Source organism: Chiloscyllium plagiosum, unplaced genomic scaffold, assembly GCF_037043375.1.
Source record: "Chiloscyllium plagiosum isolate Xiang-an unplaced genomic scaffold, Cpla_swu_hap1 HiC_scaffold_25, whole genome shotgun sequence".
NCBI classification, from domain to species: Eukaryota; Metazoa; Chordata; class Chondrichthyes; order Orectolobiformes; family Hemiscylliidae; genus Chiloscyllium; species Chiloscyllium plagiosum.
The window spans coordinates 13,446,399-13,465,632 of record NW_028270163.1 but is presented as its reverse complement, the minus strand read 5'-3'; the positions used below and the strand labels follow the sequence as shown (position 1 = coordinate 13,465,632).

Sequence of the window (19,234 nt, the reverse complement as noted above, 5' to 3'; positions counted from 1 at the left end):
GAGTGGCATACTAATGTGCCTGTGTTCTTAAAGCAGTTCAGTATACCCTAAGGATGCAAAAGGGTTGCACATAAATGAAAGCTCTTTTTGTTTTTCTGAACCCAGCGATGGATTTTTCTTTTTTTTAAACCGGGGTCAAAAGCAGGGTGGGAGGATTTATAATATTCACTTCTGCCATACAATGGTGAAGACATCTGTCATGTGGACACTCAGCAATAATAATCTTCGCTCTATCTTAGGAAATCCAAATTTTCATTTTTATCGATAGCTGGAGAACAAAGTTCCCTGAAAATTACAAGTGGGGATGTAATGATTACCTGGTAAGTCAGAGAGTTTGGAAGGTTCAACTTAGTTACCTTCCACCTAGGGAAATGTATAAGAGTTAAAGCAGACTGTAACTCCTGACTATCTATAAAACATACAACCCAATCACTCTCACTGAATCATCTTGCCTCCCCCTCCTCCATCAGACCCTCCCCCCCCTTCCCCATCGACTCCTGAATTCCATGCCACAAACACATGACAGGTCCTGCCTGTAGAGAACCCCCCCCCATGGATAACTGATTGACCAACAGCTCACTTGCCCCACTCCCAAATCAACAGTTAATCCAACCACCCCTTCTTGGATATCTTAACACATTACCCTCCTGCAACACCTGACCCACTTTACCTCCTCACCCACTTCCTCACCACTCTTCTCTCCAAAGTTTTGGTACCCTCAGCCTCTCACCGATATGGCACACTACTCCCCTTCCTAATTACCTTCTCTCAGTAGCTGATAAAGTGGCAGTGGGACCTTAAAGCCTGCAATATTACAGCTATGACCATAAATGGGGAGGGGGGTCTCCGTGGTGATTTACTCTGCTGTTCCTAATCCTTCTCTCAACTGTTTTAATGATGGAGGCTTCTGCCTTGGAGGTTTGAATAGAAGCTCCCTGAATTTGCCTGATTCAAGTTGAAAACTCCAGATTTCAGACCAGAAGATTCAGACCAAACAAAAGCTGAGAGCTCGCGATTCTGCAAATGACTTTCAGGGTATAGTTTGATAAAGTTTATTGACTGGGCACATTTCAAATGAGTACAGATTTCTTTCTTAAAAAAGAAGCTCACAACAATAACATTAAATACATAAATTTAATGGCTTATTAGTTTATATTTTAGATAATGCCCCAAAACTGGGGGTGAGGGGAATGTTTACCTTAGTGCACTGTATGTACAAGCTGGGTATCGTTATGAAACCTTATAGGGCTTGATACTAAAAGATAAGACTGTAACGGTTTACATATTGAAGCAGGAAGGAGGTCACTTGACTTAACGCAAAGAAGGAGGCACATGTTCAGATGTGGGTATATATTACAAAAGTAAACTTATATTTGTTCCCAAAGTAAGCAGATAAGGTCGGACCACGCTTGAGTTGGGATTTTCTTCTTTTTTTCCTCTGTGACATTGCTCCTTAAAGCACTGACCAATCAATCTGAACCTGAAAAATGAGTGTCAGGCAGAAGTCATTGTGACCAACCCTACACACCGACTCTCTCACACACAACCACAGGCACAGTCACAGCTACAGACACACAGACTAACACACTGGCACAGATACAGACTTACACACAGACACCACTCACTCGCTCAGAGAGACAATATTGCAGAGTTGTGAACACGACCCACATCACACAAGCCAAGCTTCCATCCATTGACTCTGTCTACACTTCCCACTGCCTTGAAAATGTAGCCAGTGCTTTTGCCCGAAATGTCGATTTCGCTGCTCCTCGGATGCTGCCTGAACTGCTGTGCTATTCCAGCACCACTAATCCAGAATCTGGTTTCCAGCATCTGCAGTCATTGTTTTTACCCAGTATAATCAAAGACCCCTCCCACCCTGGTTACAATCTCTTCCAACCTCTTCCATCAGGCAGAAGATACAAAAACTTAAGCACACGTACCAACAGTTTCAAGAACAGTACCTTCCCCGCTGCTATTAGACTGCTGAATGGACCTCTCAAATTTCAAATTGGATGCTGGCCTCATTCTTTGTGCACCTTCTCAGCAGCTGTAACATTGTATTCCTTGCTCTGATCTATTACTCTTATGCACTTTGTATGGTATGATCTGCCTGTATTGCACACAAAAAAAACACTTTGCACTGCACCTAGGTAGATGTGACAATAATAAATCAAATCAAAATTAAATCAAATTACCCCCACACACACACAAATACACACTCATTCATTCACTCACTCACACAGACACACACACACACACACATATAATTGTAGCAACTCTTCTGACATCAGCTGACTGTGTGGGCCAAAATTCAATGATAGATTTCTCTTGTCCAAGGCCCAGTTCTACAAAGACAGAACATTGAAAGAGCATGGTTTTAAAATGCCTTCCAAATAAACCTGGTCACTTGCAAAATTCAATATTTACAATGAAAAGAGGTCAGTCACAAAGTAGGTTCAGATTGTGACTGTAACTCACTTCTTACATTAAAAGACTTCACAGTTTACAAAACTTAATGTTGGACATGGTTTGTCCAGATCTGTCCTTACATCTGGCTCTCTCCAATGTCTGCTTCTCCTTCGCTGCTCTCAGACACACGAGTCTGGATGAACTGTTCCATTGGAATAGCTTTGTGTGCTTGCAGTTCTGTCATTGGTGCTGTGTTCAGTTGCATGCTGGACGTCCTGGTATCACTATAGTAGGAGCTGCTATTGTAGATATAACTGTTGGACCTGGGTTTGGGGCATTTCCCCAGATACGTGAAGTGTTTGCCAAAGACACAGCTGGTACATTCAAAGTGATTTACCAGCAGCCAGCATCTCCATCGCATTTTCAACTCTGCTTGGACCTGCAGGGAAATGAAAAAAATAAGAATTTGCTTGATGGGTGTGGGAGATTTTTTACAACCAAAGCAGCCATCTTGTCACATATTAAAAGCCTGGAATCCATTTTAAATCTCATGTTAGTGTCAGCTTGTTAAGTTTGTACATTCCCAGGCTCAGGGAGGTGGTTGACCTTGTAGCTGTACTAACACCTGATTAGTGAACTCTTTCCCAGCACTGGAATGTTCTTCTTTTACAAGAATCCATTGTCATACTAACACTTGCTTATCAGCCACTAACTAGCACTGTCCAGACATCACGTGACTGGGGCTACTGACTGGGCAAAGTGCCTACTTACTCATTATCCTGCAATTAACGGTTTGCTAATTGTTAAGTGACTGTAACCTATATAATCACACAACTCTCTGTATCTCATCAGTGTGACTTGTGACCATTGGGTCAACTTGTCTCTCCCCATGACCTCACAAATACACAATCAATAACTCAAGGTTTGCGTGGCACGATTCATTGTTTCTCTAAATTAGACCATTACAAGCGAGTCACCCGCTTTGTAATTCATTTCATCCCCAACAATGTGCAAAGAGGGCATCAAATAAATTTAAAAGTAATTCTATGATACACATATTTTAAGGTCACTGACGAAATTTTGTGACATTGATGGCACGCTACTCCTGCATTTACCAGTCCCTTAATTCCACACATTCACAAAAATAGGCACCCTAGTTTATAAATATGGGCTGTATTTTGCAATAAGCATAATTGTGAGGACATCAGCATTCTGCTGTTCAAGAAAATATCAGACAGCAACTAGCTATGACTGCAAATCTGCAGGAAAATGCAGAAATTAGGGAGTTGCTGTCTGAGCTGACCTGCTTCTCCAGAAGCTCTACTATTATGGGACCTTGCTGAGAGACTTCTGCATGAAAATGTCATGATGTGAAGATAGTGCTCTATGGATAAGCACCAAATATACTCAGAAATGCTCTGGCTGATCCATTACAGTGTAAGTAAATTTAGAACATTGCGGCATGTTTTAACTCTTATGTTCCAGGAAGCCAGATGTTGAACTGGAACCAACCTTTACACATTTTTGAGCACTTATTTACAGAGGCACACAGACAAGCATGCACCTCCTAAAACAACAACCCAATTATCCCTCTGTTGATTCAATTAGCAGGAGGACTAGAATAAACAGGAATTGTGTTCCCACAATTAATATAATGCAACCAAATATAAATATCCTCAAACATTAGGAGTTGAGCTCATCAGATTGACGTGATATTTCTAAGGTTGATGACACACTCCAATTCTCCCAGTGGCCATTGGTAATGGAAGGCTTCCAGGGTGCTGGTGGACAATGAATGCAGGAACTGAGAGAAAATTGAGGACTGCAGATGCTGGAGAGTCAGAGTCAAAAAGTCTGCAGCTGGAAAAGCACAGCAGGTCAGGCAGCATCGGAGGAATAGGACAGTCAATATCTTGGGCATAAGCCCTTCATCAGGAATGAATGCAGCAATACCTAGGCATGGAATAACCATGGAAGAAGGGTAAGCAGTCAAACCAAATGACACCCTAGAGCATTGCTGCCTGGACATATCGATGGCTTAACATTATTCATAAGAGGACATGCAAGTCCTCAGTTAATGCCTGATAACTGCATCTATTAAATAGAATGGACAGAAGCCTCTCTGGTGCTGAAAATGAACCCTAATGAGTATAAAGTTCCTTCAGATGTTAATTATTGGTGGAGATATTTTAAAAAGCTTTTTAATGCTTATCTTATGTCTTTCCCATAATCCTATCTTTCTTCCCCTCTCTTTATTTTGCTTTCTGTGTATGATTTGACATTGATTATTGGATTTGATTTGATTTGATTTATTATTGTCACATGTATCTAAGTACAATGAAAAGATCTGTTTTGTGTGCAGTACAGACAGATCATAACATACAAACAGAAAGACCATGGAGAGATTGAACTGAGCAAGGAATACAAAGTTATGGCTGCAAAGGAAGTGCATAAAGGCAAGATCAACATTAGATTTGAAATTTGATATTCTCACTGACACGTCCGGATTCAGACTTTGTGGTCTATATTACCCATTCAATCGGATCAGTTGAGGAAATAAGTAGCCCACATAAATTCCAGATTCTCTGTTAAGGATCTTGCACCAAACATGCTTTCCTGCAGTAAAATGTCTAAGCTGCTGTGTAGGTTTGGACTGTAAGACATGAAAAGGAGTCTTGTTAGGGTTGGTGACCAAAAGCTTGGTTGAAGAGGTAGATTATGAGGAGAACCATAAAAAAGGAATGAGAGAAAGAGGGTTAGAGAGGAATTCTAGGTCTAGGGTCTCTGGCAACTGAAGGTGCAGCCACCACTGATAGAATGATTAAAATCAGCAATTCTCCAGAGGTCAGAGTGCCAAGAGTTCAGATACCTAGGACGATTGCTAAAGGAGATAAGGAGGGGCAAGACCGTAAGTGGATTTGAAGATAAGGGTGAGAATTTTAAGTTGAATGTATTGATTAACTGGAAGCCACTGAGGTTAAAGAGCACAGAGGTGAGATGTTAATCTGTGTGACTCAAGACTCAGGCAGTATACAGGGCAACCTTCGTTATCCGAAAATCAAGTATCCGAATTTCGGATTATCTGAACAACATCTCAAGGTCCTGTAAGAGTGTTATCTGAACAGTGATCCCAACACTCAGCTATCTGAACAAAATACTCCCCATCTGTTCAGATATTCGAGGTTGTTCTGTCATTTTGTGATCACCTCAAGTTTACAAAGGGAAGAATAGGAGAAGCCAGCCAGGAGTGAACTGTCAATTCCTGAGGTAACAAAGGCAGGGAGCAAGGATTACAGCTGCAGAGGAGTTGGACAATGCCATGGATTTGGAAGCCTCTATTTCCTTAGGAAGCTAAGGAAATTCAGCATGTACATAAAGGATCATACAAATGTTTATAGATGCACCATTGAAAGTACCCTTTCTGGATGCATCATAGTGTGGTTATGGCAACACTTCCCAAGACAGAAAGAAACTACAGAGAGTTGTGAACACAGCCCAGTCCATCAGAAACCAATATCTCATCCATTAACCTCATCTATACTTCCTACTGCCTCAGGAAAGCAATCAACATAATCAAAGACCCCTCCCACCCTGGTTATATTCTCTTGCATCCACTTCCAACAGGCAGAAGGTAAAGAAATTTGTATACACATACAAAAAGATTCAAGAACAGCTTTCTCCCCATGTTTATCGACTTTTGAATATACCTCTGATGTTGATCTCTCTGCACTTACTTAGCAGTTGTAACATTGTATCCTGCACTCTATTCTATTACCCTGATGCATTTGTATTGTAAGACAATATTTGACACTACACATGACAATAATAAATCAAACCAAATTAAATCAGGTGATTTTAGTGATGGAGAGAAGTGCAATCTGAATCAAATATGACACCAAAGTACAAATAACCCTGTTGACCTTTGGATAGTCAACAGGGAGAAGGATGGACTTCAAGAATGGAACAGAAGCTGAAGAAAATGGCTTCAAGCTTTGTTACAACAACTATTTACAACTCTAAGCCCCCCTTTCTCTTAACTGTTTATTATCTGCCTCCAACTCTATAACAACATACTGTTCAAATAAAAAAAACACATCAAAATTACATCAACTTAATTGCAAAGCCACACAGCGGCTGTCATCTCCAGTATATTTCTTCTTTCAGCTGAAGATCTCTGTGGGTCATCTTCTTTCTTATTTTTTATGAAAAAGGTAGCTTCGATAGAGTGTTTTTGAATAGCAGTCTTTCTCAATGGAAATTACTCTCGCTAACTTTCAAAATGCCAGCTTCTTTTTACCCTGAACATTGAATCGTCTCATTAGTTCGATGTTGGCAAAAACAATAAATCCAAACTCGATTGGATTTTAGTATCCTGGCTGAAAAATGTGTTGCTGGAAAAGCGCAGCAGGTTAGGCAGCATCCAAGGAGCAGGAGAATTGACGTTTCGGGCATAAGCCCTTCTTCAGAAATGCCGAAATGTCGATTCTCCTGCTCCTTGGAGGTTGCCTGACCTGCTGCGCTTTTCCAGCAACACATTTTTCAGCTCTGATCTCCAGAATCTGCAGTCCTCACTTTCTCCTAGTTGATTTTAGTATCCTGGGGCATAATTTAAATTGGGTGGTTAAATTCAAATTATTGGCAAAATAGCAACCAACTCAGGTATCTATTTCATAGCCAAAAGTTATATATTTTCTATTTTCCAGTACACTCAGACTGCTAGCTAGTCATATGACAAGTGTTTGTCAGCTCTCAGTGCAAAACAGCATTCACTCTCTCTCAAAGGTACAGTACATACCTTCAACTTCATATCAATATTCAAATGGAGGAAATTTCTGCTCATTCTGTGCTGGATGTCCAATAACAGTCTAATAATTTAACAACAGTAGGGGTGTTGGGACAGATGTCAGTGAGGTGGAACTGGGCGTGATTTGCCTGGATAACTAGAGAAAGGTACAGGAGGTACCAAGAGTGGGTTCAATTCCTACACCAGTAGCTCACGAAAGCCGCCTCATTATACTGCATCATGCTTAATGTGGAATGAGGATGGCAAGGATTACAGCTTGCAGATGCGTTGGGCAATGACATGGACTTGATGCCTCTACTTAGGTGGTATTGAGGATGCATAGATTGATGTGGAGGGTAATGTGGGTACAGAACATACAACAGCATGGAAGTGGGTTTATGGATATTTTATGTTTTTATTTTTAAATGTTGAACACAGTGCCAAATCCTCAGGCAAGCTTTTAATGCATCCTGCCTTCAATTCAAGCATATTCTTCCAACTTCCAATTCAGACCCAACTACCACGCTGAAAATGGGAAGTTTGACTGATCAATTTTTAATAGTCAGATTTGTGGTACCAGAATTCTCCTGATACTTAAAAAAAACTGGGACCAGAGAGTCTGGATAATTTTTTTTTTCAGGTTGACAAGCTATAACTAGCGTAGTTCTACAAGGATCAACTATTCTATAGGTGGGTCCTCAACTATTTACAATCCATGTTCATGACTTGGATGAAGAGACCAGGCATACTGCAACCAAATTTGCTGACAATACAAAGATAGGAAAGAAAGTTTTGAGGATGACAGAAAGATTCTGCAAAGGGATATAAATAGGTTATGTGCTTGGACAAAAATTTTGCAGATGGAAAATAATCTGGAAACATATGAGGTTATCTGTTTTGATAAGAAGAATAAGAAATCAGAATATCATTTAAATGGAGGGAGAATTATGTGGCACAGTATGATCTGGGTGTCATTGTACATGGTCACTGGCTAACAGTTACAGTTTTATGTCAACCAACCACTACTATAAAACCCAGATAATACCTGGCTGACTCTGGTTCATATACATTTAAACACAATTAATTGGGTTGGCAGCACATTTGCCTTGTTACCTTTACCTCCTAGCTATTTGAATCATCATCATAGAATCCCTAGTGTCGAAACAAGCCCTTTGGCCCAACAAGTCCACAATGATTTGGCACCATATTAACAAAATTTGATATTAACACTTCACAATCAAAAATTCATATTCTTGTGTATGAACATGTTTTGACTTGAATCTTTCTCCAATAGTTGAAGTCAATTTAATTAAAGTCATGGAATCACAGTCAATAATGGCTAACAAAAATTTGGTGACTGAACAGCCAACTTTGAAAGGACAACCATTAGAAAATTTCATAGACAAGCAGAGGACAGAAATCATTGTATTTAATTTTCTTGATTTAGAAATTTGTTCTATTGTCAGCAGGATGACTATACTGGATTGGCAGAATTTCTTTGTTTTGCTATCAACAATGATTAGAATTTAGACGGAAAACATTTCTTTAAATTGATTCATGGAATGTAGGCATCAATAGCTGGTTCAGAATTTATTACCTATCTTTAGTTTCCTTTGAAAGGCCAATGATGAGATGCCTCCTGGCAGTTTTGATTCACAGGAATGGCTTAACAGGCCAGTTCAGAGGGCAGTTATGAGTCAACCAAAAGGGTGTTTGTGAACTGGATAGGCTTTTGCAACAATCTACAATGGTCTCATGGCAATTATTTAACTTTTTGTTCCAATTTTTTATTCAATTTTTATATATATATGAAAGGAATAAAGGTAGAAGGCTACAGAGATAGGGCTGGAGAGTGGGACTAGCTGGGTAACTCTTTCAGAAGCTGGTACAGGCACAATGGGTCAAATGTCCTCCTTCTCTACTGTAAATTTCTATGATTCAAACAATTCAAACTCTGCTGTCTGCTGTGCTGAGATTCAAACCTGGGTCCCCAAAACAGTACCTGGTTCTTAGAATTCCTAGACCTGCACCATTATCTCTCAAGACAATTAGAAACACACAATCTGATATCAAATGAGCAGTATATCTCAATTGAGGTAATTGATAAACCCTTAACTGATGCACTCAAAGTGCAACATAGATTGGTGAATAAACAATGATTGCGGATTGAATTCTGATGTCAGATGCTAAGAAGACATAATTTCATGTCATACACTGGGAAGATGAGGAAATTCAAAGAGAATTTTCACTGACAGGGACAAAGATCAGGCTGAGAAGCTGAGAAGCAACCTTGAAATAGTATGGCTGAGGAAATGAACAATCTGATTTTACCAATGTCACTATCACTGAATGTGAAGAGAGGTGTGCAGGTTAAGCAACAAGCTAATGTAAAGATTCTGCATATCCATGGAAGGCACTAAGCCAGGATAAGCTATGTTCACAGATTCAGCACTCACTAAAGGAGAGACACGCTAATATGGAGATCCAGAATACTGCAACAAAAAACATGTTTGAATAGGCCAACCATCATCATTGAAGAAAATCTAATAGATAAAAGATTCTTAGGAAAAATACATTCTGATGTTAACTGGGGAATAGAGAGGAGATCGAAGGTCAGATTCCAGAATAAAAGTCAAGGGTCTAAGGCTGTATAAAATTGATCTTGGTTGAGTGGACTCTTCAGTTCAAAAATACAAACTGAAAACATTGTAAAAACTCAAGACGTTTAGTGGCGTCTGTGGTGATAGAGAAAGAGGCAAGGGTCTGTTCCCATGCTGTACATCTCTATAACACTTCTTCAGAACATCTGAAGTTCTGAGGAAGAACTACACTGGACTCAAAACGTTAATGTTTCTCCTTCCACAGATGCTGACAGATCTGCTGAGCTTCTCCAGAACTTCCAGTTTCTATTTCAGGTTTCCAGCACCCACAGTACTTTATTTTCAACTTCAGTATGAAAACCAGTGCAGTGAGCAAGTGAAATCGTGAAGAACTTTGCAAGGCGGAGTATCGGAGGACAAGCCGACTGCAATCTCACAGAAACTGTGTGGGAATCGGAGAGTGTAGTGAATACCAGTTGGTGTATGTTTTCTACTGAAAAGGTTGCATAGTACATGGTGCATGTTATACATAAAAAGCTCAGTCCAGCAGAGGGAGCACTTGCATAGGACATGCAGATAGACACAAAGCCAAACACAGAGGTGGGGAAAGTGTGCACATTCATACATGCACGCACAAAAAATGGTCCGGCTTTATTTTGGTCTTAGACAGAAAAAGCACGTATACAAATTGCAGACAGTATAAAAATGTTTGGTGGTCTTATATTAAAATCAGTAAATAAAACCACTGATAAATCAGATAAAGCAATAAGGTATTTGTGCCATTTGCAATTTTCTTCAAAATAAACCAACTGATCTATTTACGGTCAGTTGAAAAATTGTTCCAAAGTATCCAACCTGAAGTATCCCTGATTCACTGTGGACACAAAATTTATTATCACAATTAACACACCGTTATTATGGAGACATGTGTACAATGAGACTATATTCAATCAATTCCTTACCTCGCCATTGGCAAAGCAGTATAGCAAGGCCACCAGAAAACCCTGCAGGGGAAGAAAAGACTATTGTTGTCCATTGAATTGTTGCCAGATACTTTCCACTTAACAGTGTACTAAAGCTGCAGTGGATTTGGCATTGATTAGTCAATTAGGTGCAGATATAGTATTGTAAATAAAGAAAAATAGTTTTCCTCAAATTTGTTATATTAAAAATAAATATTTGCTCCTTTACAGTTCACCATTCAGAGCACTAACCAACTTATAAAGTCCCTTAAGGCTTGAGAGAACTTGTATTCTAGGGGCAATTAGAGCTGGGCAATAAATGTAACCATGTCTATGCATGCCACAAACCAAATTCAACTTTTCAAAAATTGGTTCACCAAGGGTTATTTTGTTGTAACAGGCTTGCACTGGAATCTCATTCCATCGTACTCTTTTTTTGTAAAAAATCAACCATGATTAGGGAAGTTTCCAAACCTTTTGTTTTACCCTACATTGATATTGCAGTCACTATAACATTGAAACTCCTACAATCTGCACATAAAGTCTTTACAGTGGCATCATGTATCATTGACAGACATAGTCTTCTGTTTAGTTTGAAAGGGTTATTAAGAGCGGGTTCAACATGTGATCTGTATCATTCAGCAGTTTTCCTTAGTCAATTCGAAAAGCTCAATGATGAAGCGTTGGCACAAAATTTAGGAGTCAAATTTGTCCACAATGATGACAATTTTAAGTCAGTGATTAAATGTAAGCTGTTTATTAAGGGAATGCAAGTACAGGCAGTTTCAGTCTGTTGTGGAACTGCTAGATAAGGCTTGAATAAAAATGAAGGTACAACTGATTCTTCACTCAAGTCCTAAAGGACTTCATAAGTTGGACAATGCACTAAATACAGGCAATTTAATATAAAATTGGATGTTAGTTTTGGATCCTAAGTGCTGCAAATTGGAAGGGCTGTGAAACCCAATGTGTCTGATCCAATAAATGTAAGATGCCAAAGCACCATTCAAAGAAAAACAGCAAAGTTTGCCCAATGTCCAACAATTATCCTCAACCAACTCCACTAATATACATTATCTGATTATTTATCAATTGCTACTGGTGGGATCTTCTGCTGGTTGCAAGGTCACTGTTTCAACTGATACCCAACCAGTTGTGGAACTCTTTTTGGCATCTCGTGGATATGAAAGGTCCTAGATAAATGGAAGGTCCAGTGCGGTATGGCCAGGTATTTCTTTAACCCCTAGTTTTACCTTTAACTACCAAAGAAAGACAGTGTTGACTGATCCTTAATTTTCAGCTAAACAGGTTGAAAAATCACTTGAGGTTTAGATGAGAGATCTTTGCAGAGAGACAGATGTCAATAACAAGATGGCTCTAGGTTAGAAAAATGAGATACTATTGACTTTCTTTTAAAACAAAAATGTTGTTGATCTGTGATTTCCTACGTGAGATAGACAGATTCAAAATGTTTATATGAAGGGATGACCATCACTGCTGTCAGAGCAATAGTTTTCACTATCATTATGTGTTTTTTTTTAAGGTGTTCTCATATGCTATCATTACGTGGCTGAGGTGAAGAACTCAATTTACGCATATGAAATGTAACAGAATGCTGCTGTTGGCCTGATATAGTAACAGTTGATTGCAATGATTATTTTTCAGTATGATTCATTTTGATTTTTCACCATTCCCCCTGTGGGATTTCCTCAGCCCACAGACAATCTGTGACTGAAATAATACCAAGATGGTCCCTCCCTTTTGGTTCAGTTTATTTTTATACACAAGAATATAGTCAAGTACCAGAGGTGTGCTTTGTGCCAGAATTAAAAAGAAATGACAAACACAGTTTTTGATCTAATATTTAGTGAATTATCACTTGCTGTACATTGTCTACTTAATATCAAACCACATGTTGTCCCATCACCACTTGGTACTGTACCACAGCAATGACATACAGAAAGAATATGGTCAACCAAATAAATATTGCGGTGTTGATCTATTTCTTCCGTAAATGGATCATGCTGTTAAATGTCATCCAACAGAGAATATTCTACCAGCATGTTGGAGTTGCATAGCATCTGCAGTTTCTTTTTAAAACACATTTTTCCATGTAGGTGCTCAGAGGTGATCAAAGCTTTTCTGAAATATTTATTTGCAGGATGCGGACATTGTGAGCAAGAATGGCTCCCCAGCTGCAACATCATAAAAGTGGTGAATGCTTTTACAACTAAATAACTGGTCAGACTACGTTAGAAAGCATCAAGAGGCAACCTCAATATAAAACTAAAGTTGCACATTGGTCAAATTGTAAGAGGGTAACAGGACATGGACATGAGTGAATCAGTTGGGTTTTAACAAATTTCTAATAACAATTGTACTTATGTTTCAGTTGCACACAATGAATTATTAAATCCTTTTGTGGTCAATATTGTGATTTACTATTTTTGGTTTTGCATGTAAGACCACTATGTTATACCACAGAATCATAGAATCCCTAGTGTGGAAACAGGCCCTTCAGCCCAACCCGTCCACACTGACCCTCTAAAGAGTAACCCACCCAGACCCATTCCCCCTACCCTATATTTAACCATGACTAATGAACCTAACCTACATCTCCCTGAACACTATGGGCAATTTAGCGCAGCCAATTCACCTGACCTGCATATCTTTGGACTATGGGAGGAAACCAGAGCACCCGAAGGAAATCCACATAGACACAGGGAGAATGTGCACATAGACAGTCACCTGAGCTGGGAATCGAACCTGGGTCCATGGTGCTGAGAGGCAGCAATGCTACCCACTGAGCTACCCTGCCACCCAGAACTACTGTACCTCAACATTTAGCCTCTCATTTGAGAATAAAGCCTATATGTTAACCTCTTCCATTGTACAAGGAGTACAGTGCTAACTCTTGATATGATGCATGGCAGCAGCTTGCCTCCTCAGCTTCAAGCTCTTGAATCTGTGCTACCTAGAAGGACTGAGTAATGAGTGTTTGGAAACATCAACATGTGAAAGTTTCCCTCTAAGTCAGAGGCCATCCCCACTTTATCATATTTCACCATTTCTTCCTTGTCACTCAAGTCAAAATCCTACTTAGACCATTCGACCACTAGCACCACAAAGACCACAACAGTTTAATTGGAAATCCCACTGCCAGAACCTCAATATCAACTGGGTTAGGGAATACATGCCAGGCCCATGTGCCAAGACTCAATAAAGTAAATAAGTCACAGTGACTTGATATAGATTAGCCTGGAAACTGTGTTTGAAATATGAGCTTTAATAAATCAAATAGCTCATCACCATTCTTAACATTCTGGCCAAAGAATTAATACGCATCTTACTCACATAAACGCCCAGAATATTATTGAAGAAATCTTGCTTGTACCTGGAAGGAGCTGAACACGAGCTGAATAAAGAGCCGGATTTGTTTCAGGAAACCCGGAATGTGCTCGTCTATCAGGAAGATGAATACAAACTCATGGATCCCAAGCAGAGGTATCAGAACCAGGGTCGATCTGGCCAACCTAAAACATTGGAGTGACAAAAAAATGCTTTTGGTTTTTGGGGAAATTCTTTAAGTTAGAAGGCCTCAATTCTACTGGAATAGAACATTTTAAATTTCTCTGTCTGACAGCTGGCACACTAATGTTTGAGAAATACATCACTTTAGCTACTGTCCAACTTAAGTTGCACAGTTGGTAATCTGCCTATCCCAGGATAGCAATGCCAATCAATCAGCAGGAGACAGAGACATCCTTAATCTCAGCCCAGTCCAAAATCATTTCTTCTAAAATTAATGGCTCAGTTATCACCATAAAATAATTGGAAGCATATTTTCCAAAAGCTCTGACACTTGTTTTAGTGATAAATTATGCATTCCTCGAGCAGTTTATACATTGATAATAAATACCAAATCCTTAAGGATATTTCTTTACTTCCCCTTCAGTCCTCAAGAGAGTGTCTCCTTCCGAGGGCATGGTTTCACAATTCTGTAACCTCTCACATGAATGGCAATATACCTCATGCATGAATTTGATTGGCAAGGACAATTACTGTAAAATCTGCACATAGGTTTTCCCACTTGTGTCACTAAAATGCAATGAAGCAGGAACACTGACTGAATCTGCTCTTCCCGAGTCCTGGAGTGGTGCTTGAACTCAGTATCCTTTGGGAGTAACTGAGTGAAGCTGACTGTCAGACCATACAAGGTTAAAATGGAGGAAATGCACAAACACTGCCTTGTGGAGCCTTTAATACTAATGTAATCCCGTCTTTGGCGTCAGTAAAGATCCCCAAACAATTTGTCTCTACACGATTTCCATGAAGGAAGAACATTACTAAGAAGGATTAAATCATATTTATAGAGATGGAGCAGAACATTCATCAATGATGCAGAGAGACAGTGCAGGGTGAAATTCAAGAGCCTGTAAAACCAGGCTGAAGAATCATGAATCATTAACTGGCATGTTTCCGCAGCAATGCAGGCAATGCATGAACTTTATGCTCTCTGCTATTTTAAAGAATCTGAATAGTCCAGCTGGTGCTGGCCACACTGTGATTGGCTGGAAGCTGGGGAAGGAGAACACTATTGTCTGCGGCAAACATGATTAAAGCTAGTCCGGAGCACTTAAAACTTATCTAGACCTCTCAAAAGGAGGTTCATTGTGATTGGAGCAGATGGCCATTGAATATGACCTAGGGGAGAATGGTAATTGGGTTGGGGGTGGGGGGTAATGCTCCAAGCTTCTTTGACATACTGGAGAAGGAGATGGAAAGGGGTGTTCCATATCTATAGGGATCAGGAGACCCACCAGACATACACTCAGGAATCAATGGAGGGAAAGATAGCCCTGGTGGTCAATACCAGGACTCAAACTTCAAGGAGCTGGATGCAAGGCTGACAGAGGGCCAATTACCCTACACAAGGTTCAACGTCAGTCAATGCCACATCTAATCAACTGTGCCATTAGCTTCAAACACTACTTATTTTACCATGACTCCATTAGTCATTTATAACCTATCATCAGGACTCATACATAACACCCATATGCTACACGATGCTCTTACACATATACACAGCACTGCGATAAGACTCACATGCATACCTCATGGTTTAAACACACTGGGGCTCGGGCATCACCAAAACATAACTGCACAACTTTCATTGATACACTCCCCTATCTCTTGCAGGACAAGGTAGTACATGCGTGTGGTGCTGGAAAAGCAGAGCCAGTCGGTCAGCATCCGAGGAGAAGTAGGGCGGCACAGTGGCTCAGTGGTTAGCACTGCTGCCTCAGAGCACCAGGTCCCAGGTTTGATTCCAGCCTCGTGTGACAGGCTGTGTGGAGTTTGCACATTCTCCCAGTGGCTGTGTGTGTTTCCTCCGTGTGCTCCGGTTTCCTCCCACAGTCCAAAGATGTGTAGGTCAGGTGAATTGGCCTTCTAAATTGCCCATAGTGTTAGGTGCATCATTCAGAGGGAAATGGGTATGAGTGGGTGACTCTTTAGAGGGTCGGTGTGGACTTGTTGGGCCGAAGGGCCTGTTTCTACACTTTAGGGAGTCTAATCAGAATCTGCATTAAGAGCTTAAGCCCTTTATCAGGAATACAAGCCTATGCTGAAAACGTTAACTCTCCTGCTCCTCAGATGCTGCCTGACCGGCTGTGCATTTCCAGTAGCAAAATCTTCGACTCACTTTCTCCAACATCTGCAATCCTCACTTTCTCCAAGGTAGTAAGTGCTCAGAGACAATAGGATCTAACAACTGAGAGCATCTTCCGTATATCACGAAGCAGTGAGTTCTGGTCATTATGGCAATGTTCATTGCTTAGTCTGTGGCCAGTGAAGGTGGTGATAGTACTTGATCCTCTCGCATTCTGACTCTGTTCCATCAGTTATGCTACAACCTTCTGCTTGAGCTTTTCACCCTTTCAAACAAGTAACAAAGTCATACAGTCCTTTGGCCCAAAAAGTCTGTACCACCAAAGCCATATCAAATCTACACTGGTCCCATTTTCCAGCAATTGGCCTGTAGCCTTGAATGTTACGACACTTCAAGCATTCACCCATGTATTTTTTAAAGTTGTGAGGTTTTCTGCCTTGACTACTCTCCCAAACAGTGCATTCCAGATTCCCATCACCCCCGGGTGAAAAACAGTTTCATCAAATCCTTCTGCCTTTCACTTTATAGTGGGTCCCCTTGTTATTGACACATGAAATAAGGGAAACTGCTACTTCCTATCCACCCTGTCCATGCCCCTCAAATCCTCCACACCTCTAAGGTCTCCCTTTAACCTTCTCTGCTCTATAGAAAACAACCAGAGTTTATCCAGCCTCTCTTCTTCACTGAAACACTCCAACCCAGCCACCATCTTGGTGACTCTCTGCTGCCCCACCCCCACCCAATGCAATCACGTATTTCCTATATCGTAGGTGGTTAGAACTGCACACAGTACTCTAGACGTGAACTAATCAAAGTCCTGCACAGTTTCAATGTAACCTGCCTGCTCTTATAATCTATACCTTGACTGATAAGCGCAAGCATCCCAGATCCCCTCTTAACTACATCCATCCTATCTTCTTCAGGAATGTGTGCACAAGCACTCCAGGTTCTCACAGTTTCTCAGGGCTTCCGAGCAGTCTGCCCCCAATGAGAACTCCCTTGCCTTATTACTTCTTCCAAAGTGCATGATTTTACATTTATTGGGTTTAAATTCCACCTGCCACTCATCTGCCCATCTGGCCAATCATCTACAATTTCCAAAAACCTAAGATCTTCTTCTCACTATCAACCAGCCAGCCAATCTTCATGTCACCACCAAAGTTACTTACATCCCTCCCACATTCCCTCCTATATTGTTTATATATGTTATGACCAATGCAGGACTTAGTACTGATCTCTTCAGTGTGCTTTTGGACACTGGTCTCCAGTCACTCTAACAGCCTTCTAGCACTATCCTCTATTTCCTGTTAATTAGCCAATTTAGGATTCAACTTGCCAAGTTACCCAGAATCCCATGGGCCTTTGTACCTTCTTTATCAGCCTCCTGTTACAGACCTTGTTAAAGACTTTGCTGAAATCTATAGAGACTACATCAACTGTAATCACATCATCTACACAATTGGTAACCTGGGAGGAAGTGTAGCAAGAACATGGTCATGATGAAACAAAGTACCTTAGTTGATCAGCTCTAATCCTGACACTTACGCATTTGAGTCTTAAAGGGTTAATACTTGATTGAGGACTGTATAAGACACTTGGTCACATTAAAAAAGGAACTGATCGGAGGCAAGACCTGAAGTGAATGTGCTCCTCACAGTCTCTGTATCAATGTAGAGAAATGAAAGCTGGCCTTGCTGCCATGATATTGATGAGTAACTACAGTATGGATTACCATAAACCTGTATAATTACCACTGCAAAGTCCATGGGGAATCATTAATTAATATCCCCAGGGAACTTGTGGAGTATGAGTTCCCTTGGTAACACGCAATTGCCTGCCTTTTTGGAAGTCATTACTTGAGCCCTTTATATGGCAGACTCAGGATGGGTCTCCAGAACTGTCTGCCTTGGGCAGTGACTATCCTTTGTGTGCCAAGAGCAGTGGCTCTATTTTGATGTTCAACCACAAACTATATTCCTTTCCACTCAGGCTTCCTGAGTGATTACATCCAGTGAAAGTTAGTACCTTAGACAGTCAAGAATCTCCAAGTTTCTTTTCTGGTACCTCTGAGGTCGGTACATCTTAGTTTTTATTATAAACATGTGGGGCAGTTAGTTCAGTTGGGCCTATGGGGAATCTTAGGTTATATGCCCCACTGACTGTAATAGAGAGACAATCATTCTTGCTTATGGACTATGGTTCATAGTCCATAAGCAAGTACCTTCTTCTTCTTTGCTCATACCTAGTGGCACATGATGCAGGCAAAGAATGTGCTGTTTTCCTGTTTGAAAAGCTAGATTTTCCTGGAACAGGTTGAAAGCCTGTTGTCATGGGCTGTAGTTTGTGCCAGTCCACATCAAGACAAGCAGAAGCCTTGCCCACTTTGCCACCTGCCAGAAGTATATTGGAAGGATGTCTAGGCTGCTAACAAATATGTTTTGGATATCCATGTGCTCATCAGGTCCTGAGATGGGATTTGAACATAAGTCATCTACCACAGAGATCAAGATATCACCACTGCTTCACAAGACCCATTTCCTACCCACCAACGTATCATAAAGACAGTAGCCCACTTGTGTTAGCATGAAGATACAGACCTGTATTTGTAATCACTGAATCGCATTTGTTGGGCTTTAAGTTTTGAAAGCAACATTTTCAAAATTTTTATGAAGACATAGAAATTCATCTGCAGGAAAGAAGAAAACGCACATTGAAATACAATTAATTTTGGTTATGATATTGTGAAAATATTTTCCTCTTTGAGTAGTTTATGTCTACTTTGTGGGTGGCACGGTGGCTTAGTGGT

General features: G+C 40.4%; 1 protein-coding gene across 6 annotated transcripts in view; it reads right to left on the bottom strand.

Annotated features, from left to right (window-relative positions):
- Window positions 1-1,038: 1,038 nt before the first annotated feature.
- glp2r (glucagon-like peptide 2 receptor) overlaps window positions 1,039-19,234 on the bottom strand; it is a 74,574-nt gene continuing 56,378 nt past the window's right edge. For 3 of the 6 annotated variants that reach the window (XM_088000453.1, XM_088000454.1, XM_088000457.1), the window contains 5 exons: window positions 19,026-19,114; window positions 14,152-14,290; window positions 10,758-10,799; window positions 2,553-2,851; window positions 1,039-2,348 (listed from right to left, as the gene is read on the bottom strand). In XM_088000453.1, coding sequence (XP_087856579.1) covers window positions 2,315-2,348; window positions 2,553-2,851; window positions 10,758-10,799; window positions 14,152-14,290; window positions 19,026-19,114 — 603 coding nt within the window. In that variant the 3' untranslated portion in view covers window positions 1,039-2,314. Of the gene's footprint in view, window positions 2,852-10,757; window positions 10,800-14,151; window positions 14,291-19,025; window positions 19,115-19,234 lie in introns of all 6 variants that reach the window. The other 3 variants (XM_088000455.1, XM_043714242.2, XM_088000456.1) reach the window with 2 other exon arrangements.